General features: G+C 44.7%; 5 protein-coding genes across 6 annotated transcripts in view; 3 read left to right on the plus strand and 2 right to left on the minus strand.

Moving 5' to 3' along the window:
- The window catches only part of LOC108612478 (neurobeachin-like protein 1), a 36,739-nt gene that overhangs the window by 6,498 nt on the left and 12,478 nt on the right, over window positions 1-17,763 (minus strand). For both annotated transcript variants that reach the window (XM_018005362.2, XM_018005361.2), the window contains 10 exons: window positions 5,428-5,571; window positions 5,101-5,373; window positions 4,921-5,035; window positions 4,687-4,855; window positions 4,499-4,623; window positions 4,125-4,432; window positions 3,783-4,063; window positions 3,378-3,729; window positions 2,854-3,316; window positions 2,469-2,583 (listed from right to left, as the gene is read on the minus strand). In XM_018005362.2, coding sequence (XP_017860851.1) covers window positions 2,469-2,583; window positions 2,854-3,316; window positions 3,378-3,729; window positions 3,783-4,063; window positions 4,125-4,432; window positions 4,499-4,623; window positions 4,687-4,855; window positions 4,921-5,035; window positions 5,101-5,373; window positions 5,428-5,571 — 2,345 coding nt within the window. The remainder of the gene's footprint in view (window positions 1-2,468; window positions 2,584-2,853; window positions 3,317-3,377; window positions 3,730-3,782; window positions 4,064-4,124; window positions 4,433-4,498; window positions 4,624-4,686; window positions 4,856-4,920; window positions 5,036-5,100; window positions 5,374-5,427; window positions 5,572-17,763) is intronic.
- Window positions 5,909-7,589, minus strand: Cpr64Ad (Cuticular protein 64Ad). Its single transcript, XM_018005406.2, has 2 exons — window positions 6,995-7,589; window positions 5,909-6,896 (listed from the first exon to the last, which is right to left on the minus strand). The coding sequence occupies exons 1-2, from the start codon at window positions 7,007-7,009 to the stop codon at window positions 6,099-6,101; spliced, it is 813 nt and encodes a 270-aa protein (XP_017860895.1). The 5' UTR covers window positions 7,010-7,589; the 3' UTR covers window positions 5,909-6,098.
- Cpr64Ac (Cuticular protein 64Ac) lies at window positions 10,134-11,186 on the plus strand. Its single transcript, XM_018005414.2, has 2 exons — window positions 10,134-10,277; window positions 10,334-11,186. The coding sequence occupies exons 1-2, from the start codon at window positions 10,266-10,268 to the stop codon at window positions 10,898-10,900; spliced, it is 579 nt and encodes a 192-aa protein (XP_017860903.1). The 5' UTR covers window positions 10,134-10,265; the 3' UTR covers window positions 10,901-11,186.
- On the plus strand, window positions 11,647-12,312 carry Cpr64Ab (Cuticular protein 64Ab). The gene is made up of 2 exons (XM_018005419.2): window positions 11,647-11,793; window positions 11,853-12,312. Exons 1-2 carry the CDS (start codon window positions 11,779-11,781, stop codon window positions 12,192-12,194), a joined length of 357 nt encoding a protein of 118 aa, XP_017860908.1. The 5' UTR covers window positions 11,647-11,778; the 3' UTR covers window positions 12,195-12,312.
- On the plus strand, window positions 15,023-16,202 carry Cpr64Aa (Cuticular protein 64Aa). The gene is made up of 2 exons (XM_018005413.2): window positions 15,023-15,344; window positions 15,424-16,202. Exons 1-2 carry the CDS (start codon window positions 15,111-15,113, stop codon window positions 15,769-15,771), a joined length of 582 nt encoding a protein of 193 aa, XP_017860902.1. The 5' UTR covers window positions 15,023-15,110; the 3' UTR covers window positions 15,772-16,202.

Below are 17,763 nucleotides of genomic sequence, written 5' to 3' on the forward strand. Positions count from 1 at the left end.
TCTTATGTACTATTGTGACTTACTTTTTAACTATTATTTTCTCTCTCCCTAACTCTTCTCCCTCTCTCCTACGTTCTGTTCACATTCTTCAATCGGACTTCCTGCTTCCCTCGAGTTTACTGTTTCATTTCTCTTCCACTCAATCTTGTCCATTGTCCCTCTAAGCTATACATGAATTCAAGTAACGTTTGGCGTTAGGAATTAAACTTAATTATATCAATGGTATCGCCTAGTCGCACACACGCGACAATGTACTATGTACAGATTCGGTGTAGTTAAGATCGAAGGGACGGCCCCGGGCGGTGGCCTGTGGGTGCTTGATTGGGGCCCCAGTTTATTGAAGACGGGGGCTGGGACTGGAAGGCGGATCGTAGGGTCGTGTGACTTGGATGTGATTGCGGGACTCATTCGCTTTTGATTTGATATCACTAGCAATGCTCAAGTGATTGTGCATGAATGCGCATATTTCAGCGCGCATTGATAAGTGCCGATTGAGGGCTACAATGGAGCTGGGGACGAGCACCCAGTTTGACAATTAATTAAACCCATGTTACTAATGAATTTGTACAGAATGCAATCGGAATATTATTTATGTCGAAGTAATTGAACGACTTACTGAATGACTAAACTAAATTTTCCAGAAATATTACGTATTATTACTGCTCGACTCTATACTATACGATCCTCATAAATGTAATCTTATCTGCAATTTTAGTTTGGCATTTTAACGACTGGAATTTCATAGTGAGTAGCTTAACATAAAGTGCTAGGATTCCATATATAGGGTTTGATTGATTGATTGACATGACAGGCCAAAGTAGCCCAAATAGCACCAAGATTAAAATTGCGAATTATAAAATAGGCACGTATTTTCAATACAGCCCCCTCTGCGATTCTTAAATTTAATCAAATTCATATTAATCTTATCTTTTCCTCAAATTCCCGTATAAATTTATGTTTTATATAAATTTGATGGCGCCAGTCGTTGCTGGTTCAATTTGCTACCGGATATTGCAAAATAATAATGGATGCTTTATATTATAAATCCGTGACACCTCGATAAGAAGCCTGCCTGTTGGCCTGAGTGCAGCTGACAGGTCTCGTTCGTACTGTTCATATGCATATAAGCTTCATATGTACATGTTTATATATATATTTTTATAAACTCAAGTATTATACAAGCATTATAATTCTGACGCGCATGGGGTGGATAATCAGCAAGTGATTGCGAAGAAACTGACTTACTATGTGGAAATTGAGCTTGAAGAGGTTTCTAATGATTTAAGTGCTTAAGTAGGGCTCTTATGGCTAAGAGGTCTATACACCATCTATATTATGAGCATTACAAAGGATCCTAAGCAGGGAGAGTAAGAAATTGATTGGAAAATGGGGGAATAATATTTGATAATAATAATATTTCGTTACATATGCAAAACTGATTTCGAAACCTTTCAGCGCAGATAAAAGATCATTCAAGCTGAATTTAAAACTATAATCAATTCAATCGATCAGTTTAATATATGTTCCTGATTGACGTCACTTTTAAGCCTTATCAGGAATCACACATATACATCGAATCGCTCTCTTTTGTCTTCAACTTATTCGATTTAAGATTAATTCGATCCGCTCAATCAGTCTTATATAGATTGATTAACGTCATCTTTTGAGGCTGATCTCGTCTATATATAAACGCTATGTTATCGCAAATGCATTCCTTTGTCTGTTATATATTTTATTACTTGCAAATTCATACGCAAATAATTGTTAACTACTTGCGATTATGCATGATTGATAATGATTGATATGGTTGATTACTATTTGTTTTACAGACAGTTCCTAACCTTGGTTCAGGCTAAGACATTAAAGCCCTTTATAGCTTTATTAGAACCCATTAAGATAAGACATTGATATGACATATATGACGAACGGAAAAATGTAAAAAAAATAGGAATGAATTGAAGTGAATAAGTGCAGAGGCAGACATGGCCACACACACAGATAGAATGTCACGTGATATTTGAGGCTTTATTATTATATGTACATATATGTAGTCATATAAATATATTTATATATGTGGCAATTTACTTGGCAGCGATAAGTGAGCTGCGTTGATTAAATTGTTTGAAATTGTTTGCTTAAAGCACACAAAAAGAGAGAGAGAAGGAGAGAGAGTGGGAGAAGCAGAGATAGATTGGACACATCACGCAATGAGCGACAACACGTGAATGGCTCGGGCGATGCGTTGTAAAGCACATAAAACTGATAAAAATGGGGACAGTTCAATGCTATCCCCACTTACAACGGAAGCAAGTCTTATCTGCCCCTCTCACAGAGTCAAACAAGCCACAGAGTTCACACTTCATGAGCTCTTACTTAATCAATCCAAAAATCTATAGCATACTATAAGGTAGTTTTCTTTCAAAAACGTTGCATAAGTTCAGGCTCAGATATACATTCTTATCACTCACCATGATATGAAAGAGTTACGTAGGAGATTTGGACACAAGACTCGGTGCAGCCAATGGGCTTGAGAGTACGCACAAATTGACCCTCCTGCAGGGTGTAGACATTAACAGTGCCATCCTGTGAATAGAACAAGAGATATATATAGAAGGAAGTTATCTTCTTTGTTCGGGTTAGGCTGTAAGTCAACTAGTCAGTTCGTCAAGCAATCAGACTATGTTCTATATAGAAAGACAGAGAGATCAATGAATCTTTTGAGCTATGAGATTATTACAAATACATCGAGATCGGCCAATCAAGATCTGTCCATAGCATTGTCATCTATACAAAGTGCAGCTATCAGTAGTCAGTCACTCAATGCGTCATTCTTATATACACAACTGCACCTACCAGCGAGCCCGAGACAACGAGATCCAGCTCTGTGTAGATGGCCACACTGGACACCGCATCGTCATGTCCATAGAGCACAGTGAGTGGCTTTGGTGAGTAGCTATTCTGTGTATTCAGCTGCGTGATGGCCTGCAGATGGGATTGTCCCGTCAAGGCGTGCACTGGAATGTTGTTGGGTGGGGCGCCGCTCTGCTGATTGCCCTGTATGCTCCACACAATGCAAGTGCAGTCGCGTGAGCCGGTGACCAGATACGAGCCAACGTTATCCAAGGCCAGGCAGGTGATTATGTCCAAATGGCGGGTGACAGAGGCCAAGGTCTTGCCCTTGTTTAGGCTATAGACACGCAGCGCATTGTCCCATATGCCGCCGGCGTAAAGCAATTTGCCGTCTGTGCTGACCGCAAAGTTCTGCGAATGGGGCGGTTGTGAGGGGTGGAAGGGGCCAAAGATGCGCTTGCGATTTCTGCAAAGAAAAGAACGGCATTAAGAATCGGATAGAATTGGTTAGAGAAGTACGAACTCACTTAAGATTTGTCGTAGTTGCATCGATTTCCAGCAAAAATCCTTGCTCTTTGTCAAAGGACATCCATGAATTGCAGCCCAGGATGCAGCCTTTCGAAACGCTGACCAGCACATCGGGACTGAGCTGCAGAAAGGAGCGTGGCGGACTGCGGGGCGGACTTAGATAGACAATGGGATCCTTGGGCGTGGATAGCTCGCAGTAGTACTGCACCACTTTGTCCAGGAACTGCGTAAGATCGGGTCGCTTCAGCTCCGAGCGCAGCAGCTTCACAGCCGTCTCGTCCTGAGTGAGTCGACGCGGATGCGGCTCCCGCAGCAGCTGAGACGGCACTTGTCCAAAGTTGTTGATCATGCCTGCCAGACACAAAATATTAGTAAAATATAAAAGCTTTTGGATGGGCACCCACCTTCCACAGCTTCCCGTTCAATGGGATTGGTTATTTTGTCGAGATCCACGGCGCCCTCATAGGAGCAATAGTAGAAGACGTTTAGAGCCTCCACAGCTTTGGCGCCCTTCTGCTTGTAACCAAAGATCAGATCAATCCAGTGATGCAAATGCTGGCTAACGTATTCCGACTCCAAGGCACGCCGATGTATGGCTATAAACTCCTCCGGCGTGGTAGCCCAAGCAGGCAAAATGACATCGTCGACCTTTTCCTTCGTAATTTGTAAATGTCCCAAGTCGAATCTAGAGTGGATTACATATGGATTACCATAGCATCGAAACATTGTTGCCTGAAGCAACTCACTTGTTCATATTCTTGAGAAACTCTGGAAAGTAAAAGAACTCGGGTATTAGCTCCTTGACATCATTAGGATTGTCCATTAATAGCTTCCAAGTTTGCGGTATGGAGTGAAATTGTCGATCAGCCACATCGAAGCGGCCGCTCTGCAGCTCCACGTGCAACGAGGTGAAGGGCTCCACGCGCAGCATATAGTGCAGCACGCCCGCCGAATTGGAGTAATGTGTGCCATAGTGAAATTTCGGTATGGCACCAGAGGGATCTTCAAAGGAATCGTATTTGCCGCGCACCTCAGCCTCATTCTTGGGATTGATCTGTAGCGAGAGTAAAAAATAAGATCAACCCCACATGTATATGTGGCTAATATATTAGGAACTTACACATCCAATGGGCTTGGACAAGTCACGAAAGGAGCGCGGATCCGTTAGATCCAATACGTCGCTGGTGTAGTCAGCCAGAATCCAGGGAAATACGGGATATTGACTAAGATCATTATAAGAGCGGCCTAGGGGAAGGAATACAAAGTATTTAAGTCAGGAATTACAACTAGATCTAACTTAAGCCTCACCAGCTATGGTATTTAGGTACATTAGGTATTCAAAATTGGATATTTCACGATTGACCCAACGCTGAGTGAGACCTGACGCGCGGAGCAGCTCAGGCGGCGAACGACCGGAGCCATAGAGTATGTTCGGCAAGGGTAAACCAACAATCTTAGTAAACACCTTGTTACGGGTCTAAATAGCAAACAAAAAGGATAAGTGTGTAAATATTCAAGTGAAAATGATCCATTAAATATTACCTTAGTTGTAAAGTTAAGAAAATAGCTTGTCTGATCTATCAGAAAGATCTCCAAGGCGCTGCGTCGCAGATTATACTTGCGCAGATGAACTTCACGTATTTTATTAATGGAAAACCTGATGGAAAACAATCCAAATTAAACTTGAGGTAGGATAACGAAGCATTTGCAGTTCAGACGTACCTAAAATCATGTTTGGAGCCATCTTCCATTGGAGGACTCATGTCCACGAACGTGAACACGCTCTGATTGACTTCAATGCGACCCTTGACCTTGGTCATAAGCGTAATGAGTTCACAATCCTGCGACATGACCAGCTTCTCCAGCGCCGTATCCTGCTGCGATTGCGTATCAATTAACTGCCGCAGCTCCTCCTCTAGCTGGGAGCTTTCGTCGTCGGCCAGAAAATCTCGCACCACAGCATTTTTGATAGTGGAGTCAAATTCGGATATTTCTCTAAACGGGAAAGAGTTGAAGTCAACCGTGAACATGTTTACGGCTCGCACTTACTTTGTGTCGTAAGCACTGGTCGCATTGTCCCGCAAATTGGCTGCGTTTTCGTGCTTATTGGGATACAGCTGCGGCTCCAGCTTGAGGCGCATGCGTGCCACATTTTCGTGTGGTGATAGTTTCCAAAACTCTTCACCAATCTCGCTGTAAAATGAAAAGAAAGTAAAGGAGATTCAAATCAGCAAGTTGACTTAGAGATGCGCTCCTTGCAATTACAGTCAGTGATGCGCAAATAGAGCAGGATCTACATGACTTATCTACAAGTTTTGGTATTTTTGCTAAGCTGGAGCAATATATCGATATTGCAACGGATAATAAATGCTAGCTATATCAGTTAATCAATTTGAAAAGGATAATCTTATTTGCAATATTATCTACTTATCGATATTCGCTTAACACATGTATATCGAATTCAAATTTGAGTATAGAATACGCTCAGCTTTATCTAATAGATGCATGCATATGTAATGAAAAGCACAAATTCAATTTTGGAATCACAAATTTATTTAGGTAATTTATTTAAATTTGGGTTTTGCGATGAAAGTTATTCGTTTAGCACGACAATGATTAATCGAATATGTACAAATGAAAATCCTTTGTCAAACTGTTATACACTCCATTTACACAAAGGCGCAAGCAAGACGACACGCCTCTAAAGTCCTTCGCTTCCTTTAGACTACGATGGGTCCGGCCAGGGTCTTGGCGAACAAGGGAGCAGGTGCCGCGACAACAGGTGCTGGCGCCGCGAAAGTCTTCAGCTTGGCAACAACTGGAGCAACGGGGGCAACGGGTGCCACCACGGGCACATCCTTCTGGACGACGGCATTGAATCCATTGATGGAATCGGCATAGTAGGTGACAATGCGACGCGAGCCATCAGCCTCAATCAGAGAGTAGGAGCCACGAACGACATCACCATCACGAGACTCCTCCTGAGTCTTGGAGTCGCCGGTAATCGTATCCTGGACATCATAGGCGAATTTGTACTGTGGGTGGGCATCGACGATCTCTGTGGCAACGGGCGCAGCAACGGGAGCAGCCAGAGGGGCGGCAACGGGAGCGGCAACGGGAGCAGCGACTGGAGCGGCAAGAGGAGCAGCAACTGGAGCAGCCAGAGGAGCAGCCACTGGAGCAGCCAGAGGAGCAGCGAAACGAGCAGCCAGAGGGGCAGCCACTGGAGCAGCGTAACGGGCAGCCAATGGTGCAGCAGCCAGAGGGGCAGCAACTGGAGCAGCGGCAAAGGTCTTGGCAACCAGAGGAGAGGAGTAGGCCAGAGGAGCTCCGTAGGCAGCAGGAGCTAGACCAAGAGGTGCCGAATAGGCAGCTGGCGCAGCAAAGCCTAGCGGTGCAGAGTAAGCAGCGGGAGCAGCATAACGCAGAGCTGGCGATGCAAAGTATGGGCTAGCAGCCAGTGGGGCAGCAAAGTCCGCCTGAGCGGAGAGCGCCAGAGTGGAAAGGACTGCAACAACCTGCAAAGCGAATGCAAACACGTGAGTATCCAATTCGATGCCAATTCGAGTCCAATTGGTATCCCGTATGTAGCCAATTGGCTCAGCTGTTGGCTTACCGTCAAAGGATTCATTGTGCGGCTTGGGGGTTAGGATTGATTGTCACCGTCGGTTAACGAAAATGAACTGACATGCCATTACCAAAAACTCGACGACTTTTATACAATTTGCGAAATTTGCATTTGCCGTGGCCGGCTAGCTGAATGGATGGTACTGTGGCGTACCAATTGCGTAGCCGAACCACCGCACCACCCGCTACTCGTTGCACATCAGCAGCTACCGACGCTTGGCAGCGTCTGCCGTCTTCTTGATCCAAATTCGTGGCACGTCCCACAAATTTTTCTGTCCAAGTTTTCAATTTCAGCTCGAACCCTGCTCCGAATCCGAGTCCATGGCTACGAAAGTAAGTTTTTTGTTTTTTTGGTAATTGTCATGCAGCTGCCATTCAATGGCAATACTTTAATTTTCCTTTACACCCAAAAATTTAATCAACGCATCGCCCAAATAGATCGTATGCCGGAATGTTGTGTCTTAAAATTAATCAATAAGTGACTTTAGCTGAGAAACTGCTCAAATAATATGCGTATCGAATTAGTCGATAGTTGATAGACGATCAACGATTGTTTCTTAATTGCTTAAATACAGCCCAATCAAAACTTTCAGTTAGAAAAGCCATTATGGATATGCCCATCAGAGAGTTAGGCTAAGATTAAGCTACATCTAATCTTAGGCCAATCATAAAGTCGACAATCCATCATCGATAATCGATAATCGTTTATTGACCAAAGATTGCTAATCAAGTCACTCAACTGGAAAGTTTCAATTAGAAATGCTAATGGAGTACGCCGCAGACAGTTTCTCTTACGTGATCGAAACTGGTTGATAATAATCATAAAAAAGTAACAAAACTAATAAATAGCTAACAGTAGCCCGTAGACTACGCCGTAGATCTTGTAACCCACTTCCAATTGGCTACCGCTGCAGATTCGACCCAATTCCAAAGTGTGTGAAGCGTGACTCGTTTGCCAAGCCAAGAGACGACCTTGTGGCGGCGACGCGTTGGCAAACTTGGCAGCACTTGGTGCGCTCAATCGGCCGCTTGGTCACACTGAAAAGGCAGAGTTAACTGTTAACGGTTAACGAGTTAACGGTTGTCACCGGAAACTGACAACAAAAAACAAAACTAAGCTAAACTAAACTCTAAACTAGTCGCAAGTTGCCTTAAAAGGCTTCGCTGCGCCGATCTGTGCTCCACAACTTGGCCAGACTTTTACTTGTCAAAATTTGTAGTACATAAATTGCGATAAATGCACAAAAATTGCATCAGAAAAATAGATGTATATCTAATAAGAGAGATCTGTAAAAGTGTGAATGTATATACAGCGAATAAAGAGAGAGAGAGATATATATATAGATGTGGTGGAAGCAAGCAAGTTTTTGGAAAGGATTGAAAGGTGGGAGATAGAGAGAAAGGATATACAAATAGCATGAGGAAAAGAGAGGGGGGCTCACTTTATAAAGTAAGCTTTAAGTATAGGAGTAAAATAAGCAGGGCTTTACACTAGGCTATATCAAATTGTTTATTTTAAACTTGATCTCTACTCATTTTCTGCTTATCAATATAGATTTTAAGTATAAATTCAGTATATACAGTTACAATTTCATTATATATTCGATTACACATAATGTTGTATATAGTTGCGTATATAATACAAGTTTTAATCGGAAATTGTTGCATTGGAATGTTCAACACCTTTCAAGTCTGGTTTTAATTTTGGTTAATCTTATAAAAGGATTTTTTATTTGGCTAATTGAAAGTCGTTTAGACGTCAGGAGTTTCCTGCCTAAAAGCAAACTGAATGTTGGCATATTAGGTGACTGATGCGGGGCCTCTAGCGGGCTGGGGAGGCTGGGCAGCTCTACTCAGTGCGTAATTAAGTTAAGCTGAAAACGTGGCCGAAAGAAAAAAACAATTTGCTGGCTATATTGTGGGCAAGGTCACTTGGCTTGGACTGCATTTCTGCAATAGCGAATGTGGGCGCAACAGTGTGCGTGTGGCTGAGCGAGTGTGTGTGTTTGCTCGTGTGTGTGTGTGTGTTGAGCGTGTCTGCACCACTGTGCGTAATTGCTCGATCTGCACGCCACGCACATGCCCCGCCCGCTCTGCCCGCCCGCCCCCTTTGATCAATTGCTTCCATTTTAGATTTCTAATTAAACGAGTCGAACGATCAGCTATAAAGTGAGAAAGAGAAAGAGGGAGTGGTGCTTGTAGAGAGTGGGACAGGGAGAGGTAGCTTGAAAAAGTGGGGGCTATGAATGGCTGCAGTCTCGTTTTTATTTATATATACCCTGGACTTGTCAGAAATGACGGTCGAAGTATCTAAAAACATATACCTAATATAAAACTAATACATAAATATTCTTGGTATAGATCTTTCCATAGTTGTCTATATGAAAAGTAGGCCTTATTACAGATACTTTTCAATTTGGTTTTCCACTTTCACTTATCCATTATGCTCCCAAATTTCTCACTTATTTATAGAAAACCGCTTAATTTCAGGATATTCCATTCGCATCCCCTTCGACTTGAGTATCCTGATTTCTTCTTGTTCTCTCATTTCCATTTTACTCACAGTAGGCAGCTCTAGTTCAGGGTATCTTTTAGTCTATCGCCAGTTCACTGGCTTGTTCAATATTTGCAATTTGGCTTCGCTGGGCAACTGGCAACTGGCAACTGGACAACTGGCAATTGGCCAAGTGAATCGCGCTATTACATCAGACAAAACGTTCGCAGAACCTGAGAATTGGCCGAGATCTGGTTTTATTTACTTTTCGGTTGATGGGGGCGCAGCGGAAAACGAGTTGAGTTTGGGATTTGGAGCGGTGCTCTTGAGCGGCTGCTGCTGTGGCTGTTGCTATTCCATTGAGAAAAACAAACAGCCGCAGCAGCTGGAAAATGACGAAATGTGCAGCAGCAAACATGAAATTGGCGACTAGGAGCACGAAAATGAGATTCGAGATCGAGATTTGAGTTGGATATCGAGACTGAGTAGCTGCTTGAGTATGTGCATCGCTGCATGAGGACGGGGTGCTAGCTCGAGAGACGTCAATCGGAGCAATTGTCACTAGCCATTAGTTAGTTAGCCATCGCGGGGCCAAGGGGAGGCAGGAGTGCTGCTGCGGCTGCCTGCCACAAATGGTTAAGCGCGACTTGTATATAAGACTGAAGAACTCGAGGAAAATGCATCTCACACTCGAGCTGAGTTCTTGCAGTGCAGACGCGCTTCACACCGAATAAAGCAATAGAAGGAAACACAAATATCCTACAGCATGTTCACTCAGGTAAGTGCCAGGACTCGTGGCCTGCCAAGGACTACTCTCCGTGTTCCCTCTTCTAGACTCTTTGTGTGCTTGGCCTGGTGCTGGCTGTGGCAGTGGCCGTACCCATTGACTCATACGGCCCGTCGCTGATTTCGGCTCCAGCTATTTCGTATGCGGCTCCCAAGCTCCTTGCGGCTCCAGCTATCTCATATGCAGCGGCTCCAGCTATCTCCTACGCAGCGCCCAAGCTCCTGGCCGCACCTGCCTTGGCTGTGTCCAAGGTGGCAGTCGCCGAGCCCTACGATCCCAATCCTCAGTATAGCTTCTCGTACGGAGTCACGGACCACAAGACTGGCGACTCCAAGCAGCAGGAGGAGACCCTGGTCAATGGTGTTGTCCACGGCAGCTACTCCCTGGCCGAGCCCGATGGCACCATTCGCAAGGTGACCTACACCGCTGACAAAGTTAACGGTTTCAATGCTGTCGTCGAGAAGAAGGGCGTGGCCGTGGTAGCTAAGCCCGCATTAGCCGTTGCCGCCGTGCCAACCATCGCCAAGCTGGCGGTGCCTGCTCTGCCCGCCATCACGAAGATTGGATATGCTGCACCTGCGTATGTTGCGTCCGGCTATGGTGCCCATTACTAGATAGGCATAGAGCCCGGAGATCCGTAGACGACCTCAGACCGTTGTTGAATAGTTCTAGTTCTGCATCCCAATCCATCCAACCATCCAACCATCCGAAACCCAAATGACGTGCGTGCTGTATGCTCAACTGAAGCCAACTCCGCATCCTGTGGCCAATCTCTTGATACACACAAATGTAGCTTCTAGGGATACCCGTTTCTAGGGGATTTTGGGGAACGGCTATCGGCCATTTATCTAGTGATTTATTAACTGCATCTACTGAATAAAAGTTTCGGTACAAAAAAGACTATGGTTTCAATGGCTAGAGTTGAACAAGAGAGGATCCCCAGATACCAAGAAGCAAGGAAGGACAGCTGTCTACCATTTTCAGGAAAAGGAATTCAACTATCCAGGAAACCCTAGCTGATCTGATATCTAACCTAATCTTTTACAATATAATGCAATATTCGGTTGCTTTGAAGGCCAAGTGGTGACTCACAAAACTCTTTGATGTTGAGGTAGGTTCGACCTCAACCTCAAGACGCACCGAAAATGGGAAGCTATTAATGCGCATCACGTGCCACCGTTAACGTTATGATTGCCATATAGCGGGGGCTGCGGACTTGGGTGCTGGGGATTGTGCAAATGGGCTGGGGAAATGACATGAAATGGCACGTCCATTGAGGAAATATGACTGACTACGCTGCGGATTGCCCCTTACGTCAGAGTTGGCCATTGGCTGGTCACATTTGGCAGCGGTTGCCACAACGCACCTGACCACCAGGGCGGGTGGCGAAGTGTTTAAAACCAAGCACACCGCACCACCAAAAGACAGTACAGAAAGTGCAATCAAAGCCCACTCACTACCCACAGTTCAATCAGACAGCCCAAGCAACGACATGGCCCTACTCAAGGTAAGTCTGGTAAAGGAGCTAACGAGAGTGAAGGAAATCTAAGCGAAGGTCCCTTGCAGACTCTCATCATCAGCTGCGCTCTGTTCGCTGTCATCGAGTGCGCCCTGGTTCCGGCGGTGCCCGTCAACACGGACTTCGACCCTCATCCACAGTACGCCTACGCCTACAACGTGCAGGATGCCATCACGGGAGACAGCAAGAGCCAACAGGAGGTGCGCGACGGCGACGTGGTCAAGGGCTCCTATTCGGTAGTCGATGCCGATGGCTCGCTGCGCACCGTTTTCTACACCGCCGATCCCATCAACGGCTTCAATGCGGTGGTGCAGCGCGGCCCAGTTCCAGTGCCAGTGGTTGCAGCAGCACCACGCCCCGTCGTACCCGCTGCCCCATTCCTGGGCTGAGAGGCAACAGCTGCCGATTTTAGCTTGTAGATAAGTTATTGTCTGTTACTGTTCTGTAGATCTAACCGCACACTCATAAATCATCCAATAAATCCAGTTAGCCAAAGAGAACAAACAACGTGGCTAATTGCTGGGACACCTGGCTGTGGATACTACCAGCTATCGGTCGAACGCTGACAAATGGCTCCAGTTCTAACCAATTTGCATGAGATATTTTAAAGATATGCATTGCTATACAACTGGAGCCGTGAGATACGCAGGAATCGAGTCGCTGACTCGTTTACCCTTCTCAATTACATTTCGGTTAGATTTTTAATTTTCCATGTGGTTTAGTTTTTGGTATACCCAAGCCTCTCTCGATCTCTATTTTCCATTTTCCATTTTGCTGCTCCTAGAGTAGCACCACTCGATGCCGTAACACCACCCACCCACATCATGCGAGTCCCATGTCTCGCCTGTTACATATATGATTAAGTAGACAAACTGGACTATAACTCTAATGGACCCCACCCGATTCCGTAACACCCTCGCATCGCACCCACTGCAAAGAACACTCTCCCTGCCATGCAAACGGCCAACATTCACTCGATCAACACGCACTCGAATTATTCAATAGCTTAATTGAAAGTACTCGACGCGTTACAATTTTTTGATTACGCAAAAAGCTGCGCATGTCTCCGCTGCAGTCGCACACGCAGTCGCCGTCGACGTCGCCATCGCCATCGCCATCGCAGTTGACGGCGACGCTAACGCAGCCGTTGACGTTGACGTCGCTGGCAACTGCGACGCCTAACAAGGCACAACGTGCGTTCAAAATTAGTGATAATGGGCAAAATTGTCCCAATGGCAGTAAAATGTGCGCAAAAGCCAAGTAAGAGTGAGCGTGTAGTGTGTGCGGGTGTGCGACTACTAAATACCCTGTAATGAGGGAAACATGTCGACACATGTCGGCCTTGAAGATGGAAGTTAGAAATGGGAGTTGAATTGAAATACGTTATATTGTTTATTTAGGATTAGAGAACTATATAGTTCATGTGTCACTAGTTCAATTGAATAGTTCATGAACATGTTTGCTATTGAAGTAGAGCTCTGTACTTCATAAACAGCTGAGCAATTGAAGAGATCATGATCAATGGATAACTGAGCACAGAGTATTGTCTAGCATGGACAGGTTTCTTCAGATCAGAAAACAATATATCTAATCAACACATGCAGGTGTTGCATATGCCATATCATATGCAATATAGCCCCTGCCGCCCACTTGCTTCTACTACAGGGTATTAAAAACATTGTTGCAGTGGCAATTGCCTGTTGCAATTTGGGGAGTCGAGGCTTACGGATTCGGACTCGGATTCGCTGTCGCTGTCGGTGTCGGAGTCGGCCAGTCTGCGGGGTGAACAGTTTGCTGCCGCTGCCGTCGCTGCCACTGCTGCTGCCACCGCTGCTGCAGTTGCAGTTGCAGTTGCTGCTGGGCGCGGCGTGTCGCTGCTTTGTGCCAGTTTCGAAGGCTGATCGCGCATAGAGCGACGGCGACGCACACACCTTTCAACAATCGACTGGGTGCGTGGAACGATCTATGTGTGAGTGCCACACACACACACACACGCATACACTTGCACACCTGATGCCGCCTGGCCACCCGGACCAAAAGAAAAAAAAACGCTTTCGAATTGAACTTTTTTGTCACGATCGAATCCCCGCCTGCTGCTGCTGCTGCTGCTGCTGTTCCAAGCTCATGTAGCCGTTCATTTCGGCGGTGTCCACCACTCGTCGCTAGGAGCCGACCCAGCCAGCCAGCCAGCTAGCCAGACAACATGCGTGCCATTCTCGTAGGCCTAAGCTGTTTTTTGTCTGGCCAGAGCACACCTGCCCCGCCCCGCTCACCAGTCAGCCAGACAGACACGACACCCAGACAGACAATTGGCTAACGCCCTCCCCTCTTGCCTAGCGTTGACTGCCAATTGCCAGGGGCAATTGCGACGCAACGAAAAATGAATTATTTTCATTTATAATACCCTGTAACTATACCAAATTTTTATATGAGCTATGCTAGGCTAAGTAGTGGTATGTAACAGAAGCCAGACTTAAAGAGATTGTAATAGCTTAAGATTATGCATATGACAGGGGCATATTTTACAGTTTACAGAGCCTCTAACCATAATCGATAAATATCGATCTTCAGTAGTTGAGTTTTTAAAGCTGACCTGAACTGGAAGAAACTTATGTAGTATCCAACTAAGTCAGTGATCAGAGGCAGTACTTAGTTTCTAGTTTAACAAGCTTATATCTATAATCGATAAATATCGATTCGATCAGAAGCAGTTTTCTTGAGCTGCACAAATCCACTTTGATTTAGCCATATCCCCTATAAAAGTGAGCATACCTATCTATGAATCTGATCTTGAAAATCGATAAGTATCGAAACATCTAAAGGACTTAAGGCGCTGAGCTCTATGAAATACTATTTCGAATAAGTTTAAGAGAAGGAATCGACGTTATCTCCTATCTGCAGAGGGCACTTGAAAGTCGTTCACACTCTCGCAGCGCACTCACGTTTGTTTCTTCTTGTTGTGGTTGTTGGTGGTGCTGCGCTGCTGCATTTTGTGATCTTAGCAAGCATTTTCAATATACTCCACACGCATGCGCGCTTTTTAGTTGCTTTTGTTGATGGTGCTGTTGATGTTGTTGTTGTTGTTGCTTTTGCATAAATATTTTTGCAGGCAGCGTCGTCGTCGTCGTCGTCGTTAGAGATTTGGTTGCGGATTTTGGGGCTTGGGCATTTTCAGTTCGCTCGATTTGTTGGCTTGGCTATAAAAAGCAATTGTCGCTCAGCATCAGAACCACAGAGTGAGTTCATTTGTCAGCCAAGCAGCAGCCAAATCTCTAGCAGAAAACTCCACTAAATCTTCCAAAAAAATGGCACAAACATTGTTGCTCGTTGTTGTCAGCGCTTTGGTGGCCGTGTCCAATGCTGTGGTGGTGCCTGGTCCTGGACTCGCTCTGCCCGGTTATCCTAGCCTGGCAGCGCCCGTCTACCCCAAGCTGGCGGCGCCCATCTATCCAGGACTGGCCAAGGTGGCCGTGGCCAAGGTGGCTGGACCCGAGCCATACGATCCCAATCCCCAGTACAGCTTCAGCTACGATGTGCATGTGAGTGGGCGATCATCAACAGAATCCAAGTCAAGCTAAGCCAACTTGAGCTAATCCATGTCATGATTTTCTCTTACAGGATTCGTCCACTGGCGACGTGAAGAACCAGCAGGAGACGCGCAGCGGCGATGTTGTCCAGGGCTCCTACTCGCTGATCGAAGCTGACGGCACGCGCCGAATTGTGGAGTACACCGCTGATCCTGTCCATGGCTTCAATGCGGTGGTCCATCGCGAGGGTGTCGCCGTCAAGGCTGTGGCTCCAGTTGCTAAGGTCTTGGCGCCAGCTCCTCTGCTCCACGCTCCGTTGGTGGCCAAGCTGCCAGCTCTGCCCGCACTGGCTCCCTTGGGTCCCGCCTATGGTCCAGCATTGGCTCCGGCTTACCGCCCGGCTCTGGCTCCCGCCTACTCGCCCCTGGCCTACCACTAAGTCAAGCTCCACTCAAACGGAATACTGAATCACACATGTTGCCGACCTCTTGACCCGCGAACTCCTTCAGCTCGGAGAAGTTGTAACCTATCGTAGTCGATAGTTGTAGTATTTAGTTAAAATGTTAGCGATATATATCGTTGCACTTGTGTACATACGAATTCACTCGATTGGTCTTGATTAGCCACTTCAGCTCCAATCGCTCTCATCTACACTCACATTCGACGCCTTTCCCATGTACGTTTCTTGTCTACTTAATCTTAAGGCTGTTTCGACCGCGATAAAAATGAAATAATATATTCGATAAAAAGAAAAATACATATTTATTTAATATGTAATATATATCTAACCACTTCTTATTTAACTTGAGCTTAAACATGCTGTAAAAGTCGCGAAATGAGAAAAATGCAATAAAAATGAGAAGCAATTTATATGATCGATGGGATTTATGAAGAAATATGGAGATGGGGTCAAGCAGCAGAGGGATATAAATACATCTTAGCGGATCAGCTGGAACTAGCATATGTATTTTCTATTATTATTTTAAATGTAATAGAAATCAGAATATCTTATGACAGTATATTATATATGCGTATAATCTGAGAGACTGTGGAGTATAGATAGATTATAGTTAATGAACTAGTTCATTTACTCATATTAATAAGCTGTGCAATTGAACATATATTGAATACCTTCACATTTCTTTTTAATGCGAGCCACTGTCAATGCGAACTGCTAATGCCTATTTCTAGGCAGAATCAGATCCAGTTTTCCACCACGCACACACACATGTGAGTGGTGCGACCTTAGAGCATACGCACCACTCCGACTGGCTTGCTGTGACCGTCGCTATGTCACAAGGTTGCTAATTGCCAGTTGACCAAGTTGATCTAATATACATATCTATGGAAATACATTTATATCTATCAGACTTGGTTTACATGAAAATTGAAACTAACTGCGAGCGGATCGAGTTGAGGCGGCACCACCCTTTCCCATTTGTTTTTGGCAGTGCCACACTTGGGTGGGTTAGTTATGCAGCTATGCCTCACGCTGGCACGTCGAATACGTCGAATGGCATTGCATAAATGCCTCTTTGATGATTTAATAAAATTAAATCGTAATTTTAATCGCGCTTCAACTGATGAGGCGCCCGAACGAACGTAGCGAAAGCTTTCAACAATTGGCAGCTCGTACAGTGGGCAAAAACCAACGAAATGCGAATACAAAATTTGAACAAAGAGAGTTTTTTATCGACTAATCAAAACGGATTTTAGTTCGGTTATCGATAGCATACGATTTTAATCGATAACTATGTACATTTATATGAGTACTTATAGTTCTTGAATTGCATAATAATTATCGATATATGGAACACCTGAAGATATTTATCGTCATCGACATTTATTTGATATCTGCATATGATCACTTTTATGGGCAGATTTTGAGAAGATCTACGAAAACTGTATTAGCATATACTCTAATCGATTTCTGTATATCGATTTCTTTTACCATAAATTTAGAAATGATTTCGCAATTTACATGGGTCTAATGCCCACATCAGATTATGATCTAGCTTAAGCCTATCCTATCGATACAAAAATGAGCAAATGAGTCAGCTTTAGCTTAAAGCTAAAAAGTGAAAATGTCAAATTGCTAATGTTGGGTATACGCATGTGTTTCTTGGTTTCTTCTTAACGGATTTATGCATATTATTTTAGCAATTTCTCCCCATTGTCAAAGAGAAACAAACAAACAAACACACGTCAAATTAATGAGTGCATTTGTGAGCCGAGAGTGAAATAACAACAAAAGCGTGGCAACTACCACAACAACATAATGCCCACGGCTAACAGCTGATATATATCTTATAAAGCAGTATACAGTATACATACATATATCATATATGATGATAATTAAGTGTTCGTATGTAATCATTTATGTTGGCGCACGCCCCATTTGCAATTGTCGCCTTAATTAAATGCGCTTTCA

Source organism: Drosophila arizonae, chromosome 4 (genome assembly GCF_054131065.1).
Source record: "Drosophila arizonae isolate 15081-1271.41 chromosome 4, UAZ_ARI_1.0, whole genome shotgun sequence".
Taxonomy (NCBI): Eukaryota; Metazoa; Arthropoda; class Insecta; order Diptera; family Drosophilidae; genus Drosophila; species Drosophila arizonae.

Coding starts and splice junctions, on each gene's coding strand:
- Cpr64Aa (XM_018005413.2), top strand. CDS start 15,111: ATGGCACAAACATTGTTGCTCGTTGTTGTCAGCGCTTTGGTGGCCGTG. Junction 15,345..15,423: donor GCTTCAGCTACGATGTGCAT/GTGAGTGGGCGA, acceptor TTTCTCTTACAG/GATTCGTCCACTGGCGACGT.